We start from the raw sequence: 13696 nt of genomic DNA on the forward strand, positions 1-13696 counted from the left end.
GCTTTACGCCGCTGTTGGTGTTTCTCTTCTTGGTCGCGCACACAGCCTTCTTTCTCAGCCGACGCTAAGTCACTCACTCGCGCACACAGGGCCTGCAGTAACACCAGATCGTCCTCTCTCGTTTTCGTTTATTTCTCTTGTTTTTCCTTTCCATTTCCACCGAGGATGCTCGCACCCTTCAAGTGATGGTGCGCCTCTAAATGTCTGCACCGTATTTCTCTCTCTTTCTCTGGGGAGCAACACGCACCACCAGAGAAAAGGAGAGGGGAGATGCTACAGCGCACACACACACACTCTCTCTTGTGTGCTGCTTGGCTTTATTGCGTGCACGCGCTGGTAAACATGCGCTTGTGAAAGCTGCGCCCGCGTGCAGAACCGCTGAGATGGCCTCTGTCATCTCTGTTTGTACCCTGAGGCACTCACACCCCCGGCGGGGGGGGGGGGGCAGACGCCACGCTCATCTATGTTGGGTGCAGCCCCACCCCTCTCTTCCTCTCCTCTCTTCCTCTTTGTTTTTATCTCCTTTCCATTTCGCTTCCGCGTGTGTGTGTGTTTGTTGGCTTTTGCTCGCTTTCGGGTGCTGTCCTGGCACGGGTGCATCTCCCCTCCTCTTCCCAACATTTTTACCCGCCCCCTCCTTTTTTTTTCTTCGGCTTGTGCCTCAACTACCGCTGTCGCCGCGTTTCACCGAGGATGATGTGGGACGTGCGCTGTTGTGGGCTGCCGAGCACGTTGTTCCTCCTCCCAGCTTCCGTACGTCTCTACTCACTCGCCAGCAGCAAAACAACAACAGTCAAAGAAGAGGAGTAGACCAGCACACCCACCCACCCACCCACACACACACACACAGACACACGCTTGGACTCGTACGACCGTGCGCGGCAACACGCGGAGGCTCATCGCGCTATTTGCCCTTTCCTTCTTTCACGGTTTGTTTCATCTGGGTTCGAAAGACACGCCGCTCAGTCCAGCTCATTCCAGCGCTGCCTGCTGAGCAGGAGTCGCGTACGTGAGGCACTCAGGCTGCGGATTGGCACGCAGTGTTGTATTGTTCATACGGACATCCCTCTCCACAAACACGCTCGTGCGTGTGCTTCCGCCTGCGTGTGTGGGGCTTCAACCATCACACGTGCTGACTCTGTGATTCGGTGCGTGCACTCCTGTTGGAGTAGAGTAAAAAATGGACTCCTTTCAAACGGCGCTGGAGGAGCTCGATGCCATCCTCGCCATTCTCAGGAAGAGAGTTGAGGGGGTAATTCTTGCCAACACGCTGCCTGAGAAGAAACAGGTAGAGATGGAGGCTCGCCCGATAATGCGAGAGGCGCGGCAGAAGCTGGCCGCCCTGCGTGCCGAGAGCCGTCGCACCGTGGACCTAGATATGCGGCAGGATCACGATGCTGTCTGTAAGGATCGCGACCAGACCATCCGCAACTACGATGCAGAGATGAAGAGCCAGATTTATCCTCGTCGCTCCGGGACTCCGCGACTGAAGACGTATCAGGAGCAGCGTGAGGAGGAGATGATGGGCGATGGCAAGGCAGACGGCACGGGGTTCACGGACTCGAATCAGGTGCTGAGTGCTGCCATCAACGTTCAGAAGGATGCGCTGCAGTCTCTCCAGCGTACCGAGCGGCTGCAGAATGTGACGGAGGAGACGGGTAGAACCACACTAGCAGAGCTCCAGAAGCAGACGGAGCGCATGTACCACATCGATGAGGAGCTGCACAACTTGCGAGGCCAGATCGACCACGCCTCACGTGATTTGCGCTGGTTCTACCGGCAACTGGCACGCGACAAGTGCTTTCTCTCCCTACTTGGGCTCTGTATTGTGGCGTTGCTGGTGCTGGTCTTTGTGTCCATCTGGACAAAGCGCATGAGATCTAAGAAGTAACGAGAGGCAGAGAGAGAGAGAGAGAGGCTCGTTCTGTTCGACACACCGAACTGCACCAGAGGGTGTGGCAGGCGGAGACGGGGGGGAGGGCGAGGAGAACCTCTCTCTCTCTCTCTATGAAGTTCAAGGGGTGTGAAGTGAGAGGGACTGCGCGACACACCGAAAAGAAAGCGATATGGGCGGGAAGAAAAGGGGGTATCTGAGGGCATCTGTATCGCTCTAGCGGGTACCCCTTATCGAATGCCGAAGCACTCCTCTGTCTCTCTGTCTCTCGTTCTCTCTCGCTCACATCGTACAGCCCGTGTGTGTGTGTGCGTGTGTGGCACACGTCTTTCTGCTCTCCCCTGCCGTGCGGCTGGGCATTGTCCTCTTATTCTTCGCTTTTTGCGACTTTGTGCATTTTTTCTTTTCCCTTTTGTGCTCGTCTCGTTTTTTTTGGCGTTGGCGTTCTCGTTGCTGGTGGTTACGTGTTGCTTATGAGAGGGAATGAACTGCTTTGGACTCTGCTACCCACTACTACTCGCTCTTCTCTCCTCTAATCCGTTGCTGCTGCGTTTCTTTTCAGATAAGTAAGCCCGCTCCTCCCTCTACCCTCCTCCTCCTGTCCTCGTTGTGTGCTTTGATGGGCGTAGTACTCCTCCCCCTGTCTCTTGACCACACCACCTTGTCTCCATGCTTTTTTCTCGTTGCTTCCACCCCACCATGCAGACGCAGATCCAGATGAATCCACGCAGGCATATGCGTCCGTGCATGGGCACACACACACACACACATATGAATACGATTGCCGATGCGTGTCCCCTCCCATTTCTAGGCCTTGAAGGTTCTCCGTGCTGCAGCGAAGCCGTAGATGGGGGGAGGGCACGCACATGTGTGTGCGCATGTATATATATATATTTCTATACGTGTTGGTAGGCGTATATGGCTGATGCGGCTGCCTCTTGGACTTGCATGCGCATGATCTGCACTTTGAGCGTGGTGTCCGAAAGGAGAAAAAAAAAGAGCCGTTCAAACTTGGTCTTGGCGAAGGGTAGGCGCGTGACCGTAGGCATATGAATGCAGACGCACACAAACCAGCTCACATTCCTGGGGTGAAATGCGCGCTATGGGCGAGGAGAGCAACTAGGAGAGCACTTTGGCGCGCGCAGGCTTAAATCACCCTGTCGTTTTTTCCCATTCACGTGTTACAGGATAGCCTCAGATTGACTCAAGTGAATGTGGACGCCTGTACCTCTGTATGAGTGAGTGTGTGTCGCGTGGTGTGTGTCAGATCGTGTTCACGGAGAGGGATGCCTCTTTCCCTTTCTCCCTGTCTCTGTCTCTTCGACGCTTCGGTGATTCACCTGCGTGTTGCAATGCACGCAGCGTGTTGGTCTGCTTGATTGCAGCAGGAAACGAGAGGGAGAACGCTAGGACAGGACGTTTTCACTTCCTACTGGCATGGTGTGCAGCGAACCGACTGTGATCAAGGAGAAAGGAGAGCGAGAGGAAGAGAGAACGCAAGGGGTCGAGTTACAGCGCTGGCAATGCCTCGTCATTGGGCTCTCTCTTCCTAACTTTGCCTTGCTTTGAAAGGGCAGTTGTCCTACTCCTCATCCGGAAAAGCAAAGTGCGCGCTTTTTCTCCACCCACTGACAGATGCACACGAAAACTCTCCCCTCCTCTTCTCTCTTTTTCTCCTTGTCCTTTCTCCTACGCTTGCCTTCTGGCATCACTTGGGTACACCTGCACTGCAAACGTCTGCCTTCTTCCTGGTTGGCGTTGGGGTTGGCACGCTGTACACGGCCCACGCACATGCGCTCTTTCACTGCGCGTCGGTGGCTGACGGTCTGTCTCCATCGCCTTCTGCGTTCGTTTTTTTTTTTTTTGTATTCGCCCGTTCTTCGCTCTGGCTGTGGCTTTTGGTTGGTCTATTGCTCAAGTAGCTCACTTCCACGATTCTTCTCTCTTCCTCTCTCCCCTCGCGCACCCCACGCCCTTGTACCAGTACGCCTTTCCTTCTATTTCTGGGACCCCCTTTTTGCCTTTTGTTTGAGGCGCGTCTTCACAAACACACCCACACACCTACTCAGAGAGGGAGAGCGAGAGAGAGAGAGAGAGTCGGCTAGACGTGCACGGACAGACACTTCGGCGTGGGTATGGGCGTTGTCACCTTGGCCTCTTCTTATTTCTCTCCTTCTTCCTCTTCCTCACAGGTATACCTAAGCCGCCTCCTTCACCCTCCCCCTCCCCCCCTTCCCCCCACACACACGCACCCAAATCACACAAATCTCCCCACACGCGGTGGTCTTCTCTCTCTCCCTCTGCCTTTCTCCCCTCTCCCCCTCTCCATCGTCCGCGTTCGTTTTTTTCGCACTTCTTACCCTCGTTGCTCGTTCTCACTCTTTTCTTTTTCCTCCTCCCTTGAGTGAGCGATCTGCTGTGTATCTCGCTCTTCCACACACGAAGAGAGGGCTGGGGGCTTGCATATTTTGAGTTCTCTGTGGTTACTCTTGTACTACTAACCTGCTAGGTTGCTCTCTACCCCGCCGCTGCTGCCGCCGCCCCTCTCTCTCTCTCGCACACTTGATCACCACGTACAGGCCTCACCTCTATTACTGATACACACGCGCGAAGGCATCCTCGACCAGTGTTTACGTAGGCACGTGTGTACCCGCAAAACGGTTCGGTGGGTCTTTTTTTCAGGCCATCGCATTGGCTGCGTGACTCGTGTCCGCTCGTGCAGTGCGCGTGCGTCGTCTTTTGCATCTTCCATTCGCTGTATGCGTGCGCCTTAGCGAGGGGGCGTCTGCGTCGCGCTCCTTTCTCGCGTAATCGGGCAGCGAATCGCCGACTTCGACTGTAGTGCTCTCTGTGCATGTGTGTTTTGTGGGCGCGCGCGTCCGTGTGTGTGTGTGCTTTGTGAGACCTCACACGCTGCACAAACGTGCCCACGCACACGCATACCAGCGCAGGGGAAAGGAGAGCAAAAGGGTCTTTGGCACTTCTGCACCTTTCTTACTGCTTAGCCATGCCAACCACTAGCGTCGCCGCCCAAGGCAGTAGCGGCGGCGGCGGCTCTGCGTACAGGTCCGGGGAGCGGTCTTTCACATCGTCTTCCTTGTCTCACGGCGGGACGCGGGAGGCTGAACATGCCGGGCCGTCATGCTCACCGCAGCCGTGCGGGTCGGCATCGCAGCACGACCGCCAGCAGCGCCTCTACGAAGAGGATGGCTTAACGCTCATCTCTGTGGAGTACATCCAGCGACTCTGGCTCATGCGAGCAGTTAGCCGCACCGTGCTGGCCCCGCTCGAGCGCGTGAAGTACGTAATGCAGTGCCAAAAGGAGCTCCAACGCGCGGGAGCTCTTCAGTGCGAGTTCAAGACAGTGTGGTCCTGCGTGAGTTACCTGAGGCACATGGAGGGGACGCGGAGCTTCTGGCGCGGCAACCTCATCCAGGTGGTCTCGCTTCTCCCTATCCTGCTCGCACAAGTCTTTATTGCGTACCCAACACAGTCGTTCATCTTCAACTTCTGTGTGACGCATTCTGTGGTGGACTACACGGTGGCCAGCTACGCCGCCCTGCTCGGCGGTGCACTGGCGGCCACCATGGTGAGCTACCCCCTAGAGTACGCGCGGTTCCGCCTCGCCGTCGACGTCAAGTCCCACGTCGGCGCCTCGTACAAGTTTCGCAATAGCTTCGCCTTTTATTCCCATCCTGTGATGAGCGAATGCCCCCACCTCCTCTACCGAGGCCTCACTCTCTTTATCTTTGGCAGCGTTGTCTACCAGTCTGTGCAGAATGCTCTGCTGAACCTCATAGCGCCGTACGTACCACCAGACGAGGAGGGCAGTGGGTGGACCCCGGCGATCATTCAAACAGTGTGTGGCTTGACGGTATCCGGCACGACGACCCTGTGCCTGCATCCGATAGACCTGGTGCGCCATCGCATGATGGTCGCTGTGATGGAGGACCGTCTACAGTACTCATCCGCCATGAAGTGTATGGTCCGCATCGCGCAGAAGGAGGGCATCCGTGGCTTCTTCCGCGGCGGCACCGTTACCCTGACGAAGATGATAACGGCGACAGGACTTGTCTTGGTGGGGCTGCCGTACTAAATTGTACACTGTTTTCACTGTAGGCGTTGTGTGTGTGTTGGAGGGTTGGAGGGTTGGAGGGGTGAGTATGGAGAGGGCACTTCACTTCCTCCTCCTTCACTTTCCATACCCAAGCACCAACACTCAACGACGCACTATGGTGGTAGAGGCAGCGAGGGAGTGCCTTTCTTGCTCTTTTTTTTTTGTTCGTGTCGCTGACTGTTTCACAGTTGCGCCATAGCCACATGTACAACGCTGACGTATCGTCTCCGTGCGTGGGCGCGCTGGTGCGTGGCGGGTGGTGGTGATGGTCTCTCTCTCTCTCTCCTCTTCTATATATTTTTCGCTTCGTTATTGTTCACATGTCTCGTTTTTCTTCTCTTTTTTTTTTTATGGGTTGACGGGGAGCGACTTGACGAAGGATCCGGGTGACGGGTGACCATGTCGGTGACGTTGACGGCTGTGGCTGCAAACGGTGGTGGGAGGGGGGAATGCAGGGAAGATTGCGCCGGATTGATAGGCACGCCTCAGACTGGTCTACGTGCGCTTTGAGAGAGAGAGAGAGAGCGACGCATCTGTCATTGAGGCGTGTCTCTCTGTGTGCGTGTGCGTATGCGGGGCTCTCGTGCGTTTCACTTCTTCATCACCCACATGCATGTACGGACAGGCCCAATGACGCACACATACACGTGCGTACGTTACCACACCTCCACTCCACTACTCACCTCCCTTTCGTTTGATTGAATTTTCTTTATTATATATTTTTTAAAACTCTTTTTTATTCTCCACCTGTCCACTCTCCGCCGTAGAACAGATGTGGACTGACATCCACTTAACTCCCGGCCTGTCACAATGCCCATCAAGTGCTGCGAAGGTAGCCGTGGACACACGCGTTGACCCCGCCATCCGAGCACGGCACCCCCCGACCCAAGCCGCGCTCACCCGCCTCACAGCCGCTCACCACCAACGGGCGGCGGGGCCCGGGCGAGACGCGCCCATGCGGTGTTGGCGCTCTGCCCATCGCATGGATGACGCAAATGCGTTCCCCGCCGCAGGGCGCTCACCGACGCAAGCCCGCCTAGGCCCTCACCGCCGACAGCAGTAGCGAGGCATCGCCCTGACCCCTCCCCCTATGTCGTAGGTGCCTGGCACCCCGTCACCACCGGAGGCGGCCCGGCATTAGCAGAGGTGAGGGGCCGCCTTGCCTCCCCACGCACAGAGCGTGGGTGGGGGACCCTGTCACCGCTGAGGTGTGCCCCCACATCACCAGTGTTTAGGTTTAATCACAAGGACACGCAAGGGAACATGAAAAACTCGCGGCGACGGTAGAAGACTCAGGGGAGAGCCACTAGGACACCATGCCGATGGTGATAGTGGGTGGTCCTGAGTTTCATTAGGTGTACCCCGACACCTCCACCGCGGCCCCCCCATCAAAGTACCGCAATTGTACAGCGTGTCTTTGTGCGCTTACACGGCCTGTGTATTTGTCTACAACCCCACGCATACTGACGATCACATTGAACGCTTAAGGCCGAAGTGGAAAACGCTCACACCTGCGTGTGTCACCGACTGATCTGTGCTTCAGCGGTCTGCCCACGCGCCTGCGTGAAGGTGCACCTCAGCAATGTCCATGAAACGGTCACGTTCGCGGCGTGCTTTTTTTTTCGTTTGCCTCGTGCGTGGATTCTCACTACTCTACTCCGTCCTCCTTCCAACTCATTTTTCACGTTCCCTTCGTCGCATATTTTAGTAGGTTGTGCTCGCTGTGCTGCAACAGGCCCCCACGCCCCCCCCCTTTGCCCTCGGACCTCTGCACACCTCTGAGCGGGTGAGAGCGCATCACTGACGTGCTGCTGCGACGCTTCGTTGCTCATCAGGGGAAGCGTCCACGCACACATAGATTTCTAAAAAAAAAAGGCGGGGGGAGGGCTACACAGAAGCTCTCCCATCTCCGTAGATCTCGATTCACCAAAGGAGCCGTGTGCTGTGCTGCATCGCATCGCTCTTCCGGGACATGCCAGCCGCAGCGGGCCCGTCTGTGTCTGACTCCATCGCCTACTTGCAGGACTTCGTCAGTCAGTCCGACTCCCCCACCCGCAGGGCACCACCAAAGGAGGCATCCGACACTGTTCACTCAGCTCTACGCGACGCGTCTATTCCCGAAGGCCATTCTCCATTGCACCTATCAGAGCTGATCAACTGCAGCAATAGTGCGCGGCGGCTCGCCACCTGTGGACGCCTCCGGCAAGACAGCGTAGGCGAAGACGGACGTGTGAGGATTGGTGGCAGCGAGACGTACTCTGCGATCAGCCGCCTCAGCAACGCTAGAGTTTCTCTTCACAGCGCGCACGATTCCCGAAACGACGCCGTGCTGAACGACACGTCGCTTCTCCAGCACTCGGGAGCTGCGACGACGTCGTCCAGTTTCGGCCACTCGCCGTACATCTGCGAAGCCTCCTCTGCGAGCATCGATAGAGCCGATCGGAGTTGCCTGCCTTTTCTCTACGACTCCAACACTTCGAGAAGCGGTGTGTCGGGCGCCTCGGCAGCACCGTCATCCCGCAGGATGTTCCGCTACGGGAAGGACTCGGCTTCGCCGCCTTCTTCCACCCGCCGAAATTTGTACCCGTACACTGGTGGAGTGGCAAGCGGCGGGTGGAAGAAGGCGTCGTCGCCGCGTCCCGCATCGGGGTGGGGGTGGCTCCGTGCCTCGTCTTTCTCGTCCTCGCCGCTGTACAATCGCACGGCCGCCTCGGTGACGACGACGATGCCATCCCCACTGGGGTGGCGGCACTCGTCCGCGCCGTCGCCACTCGTCCCTCTTCGCGGGTCTTCGCTTTCATCGCTGCTGTGGGGGTGGGGAGACAGCAGCGGCGAAGGCACACATTGTGGCATCGCTACAACCGTCGCAGGTGCGGTCCCAGCAGCATCGCCATCGCCGTATGAGCCGCCCAGGCAGAGGGACAAGCATGCATGGGAGGAGGACTCTGCACAGTGCTCTTCTGTGAACGGGATCAACGCGTCACATCCAGTGTCGCCAGCGGCGCCTGCGGTCTATGCACCTCCAACGGCCCACGCACCGCACTGTGACGCTGCTTATGAAGAGGTGAAGGAGGAGCAGAGCTCGCAGTCTTGGCGTCAACCGCTGCGACGCCCACCGTTAGCACCGTCGTCTACAGGCGCCACCTCAACCACAGCGCCACAGAGTGCTTCGGCTGACCGTGTTGTGCACCCTGTCGAGTCAGTTGAGCTCGTTAGTCACCTCAACGCAAACGAGCACGCTGCCAACGTCTGCCGCATCGCATACTACCTCAAGGACTACTACGCCAGGGAGGCTGGCGAGGCGGAGCGTGGCATAGAGTCACTGAGCGCCGAGGACGTGGCCGGGCTAGCGCAGTGCTTTTACATCGACCTCTATCGCACAGTGCGGCAGGCACGGCGGGAGGCCGGGATGGAGACGTCATCCTTTCTGGTCGAAGACCCGGCGGAGAACGTCATTGCGAGAGTTGCACCAGCGCCGCCACCACCGCCGCAGAGAGAGCGACGCGACGGCTATACACAGCACCAGGGGGCTGCTGCGTTGTGTCACTCCTCTTCATATCTTCCACGTCGATCGTCTGCTGCCCCTGGTTCACGAGAGAGAGAGGAGGTGGATGACCGTGAGCTGGATGATGTCGAGGCGCAGATACCGCCAGTCACCACACCTACCCCACCTGCGCCCGCAACCACCTACGCATCCCGGGGACCCCCTGACAATGCGGTCCTCCCAAGCCAGCCCTGCGTCTCTGCGAGGGTTCAGCATCAGCAGCAGTGCACCACTGCATCCGATGCTGAGCGTCGGTTAGCGAATAGCAACACGACCTCTTGCACAGGAACCACCTACCGCGCCCCGAATGACCAGCTCGCCTTCAGTGGCGGCGGCACGCACCCAGTTCAAATCATCACGGCTCGGCTGCCAGCCTTTCGCAACGACGACGCCATCACCACGGGCGTCGGGCCCTCCGTGCAGGGCCATCACAAGCTATCAGTTACGTCGTCTTTGTTACCTGCCGCCGCCGGCACGACGCCGGCGTCCCGTGCTCGCAAGGAAACTCACGCTCGTGGAAGTCCTGCTAACCAGACCGCGGTTGCCTGTGATGCGTTGTCGTACAACTTGGACGACGCAAACGCCAAGGCCGTCCCCTCTTGGGCTCAAGCTGCCAAGCCGTCGCCGCTGCATCGACATCTGCGCAGCACAGCAGACACCGCCAGAGCAGTACGATCGCGGGTGACGGAGCCAAATCGCCAGTCGCCGTCTTTTGAGCCACGTATGGTCTTGGGGGCATCACAGCACCATCCTTCCTCGGCGCCGAGCAGGTTTGCTGCGATGCCGGCTGGGTCCTCGTCGTCTTCTTGGCTCAATCACCACCAAGGTGACACGAGGAACAGTAGACAGCACCACCGTAATGGTCGGCAAGATGCGTCCTTGCAGACTCACGGTCGTCATGTGCACGTGCGAGACCGGCGCGTGGGCCGCAGCAACTCTGGCGAAGGCAGTGACGACGATGGTGAGACGGGCGAGTGCGACGGTCGTAGAGGCCCTAGTGGCGGTGCAGATCGAGCGGCACTCGCGGCAGCTCAAGAGCTGCCAAGTGGCATCGTCAAGCGACCTCTTAAAGACCTCATGCCGCTACTGCGCTCTCGCGGCACCCTCGCTGTCAAGTACATCCACAACACTCGCCGACCGCACCTGCGTCTCTTCCAAATCCTCGACTGCAAGGATATGTATCGTGGCAGTGAGGTCCTCATGCCGCACTTTACGTGGGCGACGCCGATTGGGGTGCACCAACACGATCGACTGCCACGTGCGAAGCGGTCGAAGTACGGGGCGCTGCTGCCGACGGGGCTCTCCCTCTCCCAGCAGGAGGTGCCGTACGAAACGGCGCTGAACCTCATTCACCTGGAGGCCGTGTACGTCGGCGCTGGACGTGGCATCAGTGAGATGTACATGACTCTGTTCCCTCACACGAAGGGTGGCATCAGCAGTAGCGGCGACGGCTCCAGCTTCTGCGATGGTGGTGGTGGCGCGGTGGTGGTCGATCACGAGGGTCGTCGGGTGGCATGCGGCATGTGCGCCGTCTTCGTCTTCGCATCTCGTCCAGTCGCTGTATCCTTTTTATGCGAGGGCGATCGACAGGCGTGGGTGGGTGCCATGATGGCTGTGGTGGAGCGCAACCGAAGCTTGAAGGTGTGACAGGCAAACCACATGCTGAACGAAAAGGGGAGAACCCCGGAATAGACGCCCCGTGAGATGGACGGCTCTGCCACACTGACGTGTGCGTGTGTGTGTGTGTGTACGGGCTCGCAGTTTCTTCTCTCTCTGTGTTTCCCTGTATGGTTCATTTCTTCGCGTTCTTCGGCCTTTTTTTCTTTGCCGCACACCCACCCACCCACACCCACACCCACACACGCACACGGCTACTTGGCATAAATCATGCGCGGGTCATTCCTCCTCGCCATGCGTGGTCCTCCCTCTTTCCCCTCCTTTCTCCTGTTTTACCTGTTGTGGGTTTGTTCATCTCAAAGCTGATGGACCTCCACTGTGAACACCAGCAATACAGCTGCACAGGGAGACCCACATACATACGCCAACACAAGCCCATACAGCTGCCCACGCAGGGCGGTACGACATAATATACCTCTTCTATGCCAGTGCGCCCCGCCTTTTTTCACGCCGTCTCGTCGCTTTCTCCAATCACTCTGCCTCGCATCTTCTACCTCCTGCGAACCCTACTTCCCCCACCGCCTCGTCCCTCTTTCACCTCTCTCCCCCTTTCTGACTCCACCGTGACACTGGACCCACCACCTTATCCACCAGAGGGAAGACAGCAGGGGAATGTGTATCCCCTCTTTCTCCTCTCATACGCATACGAACACACAAGCACCTCCCTTCTCGTCCGAGCTCTCTTTCCCCCATTTTATCTCTAAGGGAGAATACGAACAAGAAGAGCCATAGGTGTACCACCACCACCACCACCGGCACAAGAGAACATATACCCCGCTTCCCTCGACTTTCCCACCTCGACACACACACACACACACATGCACTCGATTGCTCTTCCCTCTCCTCTTTCCTTTCTCTTCGCTTACTCGGGCACACCAACGCGTTGTGGATTGCCCGGCGCCGAGTAGCTGCAGAAGGCCCAAACTTCATTTGCTCACACGGCCTACCATCATCCCTCCCTGCAAGAACAACGGCCGAACGTGGAAAGTATAAACGAGACTCCCTCTCCCTCTCCCCGCGTGCGTGCGCCAGCCATTGCGGTTTCTCCCCTCCCCTCCTCCTCCCACCTATCGGTCCCTCGACTCTTTTGTTGTGATGTTTTTGGCTTTGTAGTTTCTCATCCCCCCCCTTTCCAGCCCCCTTTCACAGCCTTCCTGGGCAGCACAGTTTTCTGTGCTCGTTTGCTGCCCTTGCGTTGGTCTCACTCGTGTGTGGACTCACGCCAGTCGTGCATCCCTCCCTCCCTCCCTCTCCGCACACTCACCCTCGACCTTGAACTCATTTTCTCTCCACCACCTTTCCTGCTGAGCGCACTACTGCACTGCGCCTCTTCTCTTCATTATTATTTCTTTTCCTTTTCACGCCCACTTCCCCTCTGATGATGTCGGCCACCTTACCGCGCGTCGTACCAGGAACCAGTACCCACTCTCTGTAGGGAAGCCAAGAGCCTGCAAGCTACACGCAGGTGTTTGTTGCGCAGGCTCGTGGTGTTGGCGGACCAGACCTCGGCTGGTGCTCTGCCTAAGAGACGCGCGGTCATGATGGCGTTTGGACCATCTCACTACGCATCCTGTCGATGGTTCAACAAACACTGACGCACCCGCCCATCGTTTCTCTACGATTGCTGCATTGCGGTGATGTTGAGCGTAACGCTGTACCGGGCCTGCTCTGTATGCTGTGGGACTGCAGTGAGGCTGAGCGACGCCAAACAGTGTTGGCTGGCACCCCGGTTCCCTGGCATCACACGGTAGTGCAACCGGGGGTCGACGAGGTAATGGTCATGCATGTGTATGTGGCCTTTTCATTCCCGAATGACGCGTTGAAGAAAACAAAAAAGGCACACTTCTCTCTCCTTCCCTCCCTCCCTCCCTCATATTTCCTTTTGCCTGTTTCCATCCCAGTCCACCCCTTCCCCCCCCCCCCCCCACTCACTCACCCACCTACCCACCTCCATACTCGCCAATTCAAGTCCCCCCCACCCTCCGACGGCACGCCCCTTTCCTATATCGACACACGGTCCTGCGCGCCAGTGCCCAGGTGTGCTCAATTTTTAGTTATAGAGAAAAGCAAGACACGCCCTGCACGTACGCTGCAGGGTCTATAAAAGAGATTCACGTGTACACCGCAGCCTGCTTTGCTCGGTGCGTGTGTGTGTACGTGTGTACGTGCCGCACCTTTTCGAGGAGCAGGAGGAAAACGAACGTCCTTCACTCAAGAAAAGTACGGGTGGAGAAGAGGCAGACATCAACACGGTTGCAGAGAAGAGCGAGATTGAGCAGCACACGGGCGAGCGCTACAACGTGATTGGATTTTCTCCCCTCTTTCCCTATTTTTTTTTTCTGCGTCCCTTCTCTGCTGGACAATTCGAAAGCCAAGGAATCAGAAGCAAACAACAGCAAGGCAAGGCAAGAGGCCCCCCCAAAAAGCACGCCATCGAGTACCCGCGCATAGCGTCTGCGTCGGC

General features: G+C 57.6%; 3 protein-coding genes across 3 annotated transcripts, besides 2 other annotated features; all 3 read left to right on the plus strand.

The window, feature by feature from the left end:
• Positions 1–1180: 1180 nt before the first annotated feature.
• Positions 1181–1891, plus strand: LPMP_070560 (Qa-SNARE protein, putative; the record flags this gene model as incomplete). The annotated part of the gene is made up of 1 exon (XM_010705762.1): positions 1181–1891. One exon carries the CDS (start codon positions 1181–1183, stop codon positions 1889–1891), a length of 711 nt encoding a protein of 236 aa, XP_010704064.1.
• A 3010-nt stretch (positions 1892–4901) lies between these two features.
• On the plus strand, positions 4902–5990 carry LPMP_070570 (adp/ATP carrier-like protein; the record flags this gene model as incomplete). Its single annotated transcript, XM_010705763.1, has 1 exon — positions 4902–5990. One exon carries the CDS (start codon positions 4902–4904, stop codon positions 5988–5990), a length of 1089 nt encoding a protein of 362 aa, XP_010704065.1.
• A 769-nt stretch (positions 5991–6759) lies between these two features.
• Positions 6760–7237: a repeat region.
• A 1499-nt stretch (positions 7238–8736) lies between these two features.
• On the plus strand, positions 8737–11202 carry LPMP_070580 (hypothetical protein; the record flags this gene model as incomplete). Its single annotated transcript, XM_010705764.1, has 1 exon — positions 8737–11202. One exon carries the CDS (start codon positions 8737–8739, stop codon positions 11200–11202), a length of 2466 nt encoding a protein of 821 aa, XP_010704066.1.
• A 1403-nt stretch (positions 11203–12605) lies between these two features.
• Positions 12606–12969: a repeat region.
• The last annotated feature ends 727 nt before the right edge of the window (positions 12970–13696 follow it).

Source organism: Leishmania panamensis (genome assembly GCF_000755165.1).
Source record: "Leishmania panamensis strain MHOM/PA/94/PSC-1 chromosome 7 sequence".
In the NCBI taxonomy this organism is placed as follows: Eukaryota; Euglenozoa; class Kinetoplastea; order Trypanosomatida; family Trypanosomatidae; genus Leishmania; species Leishmania panamensis.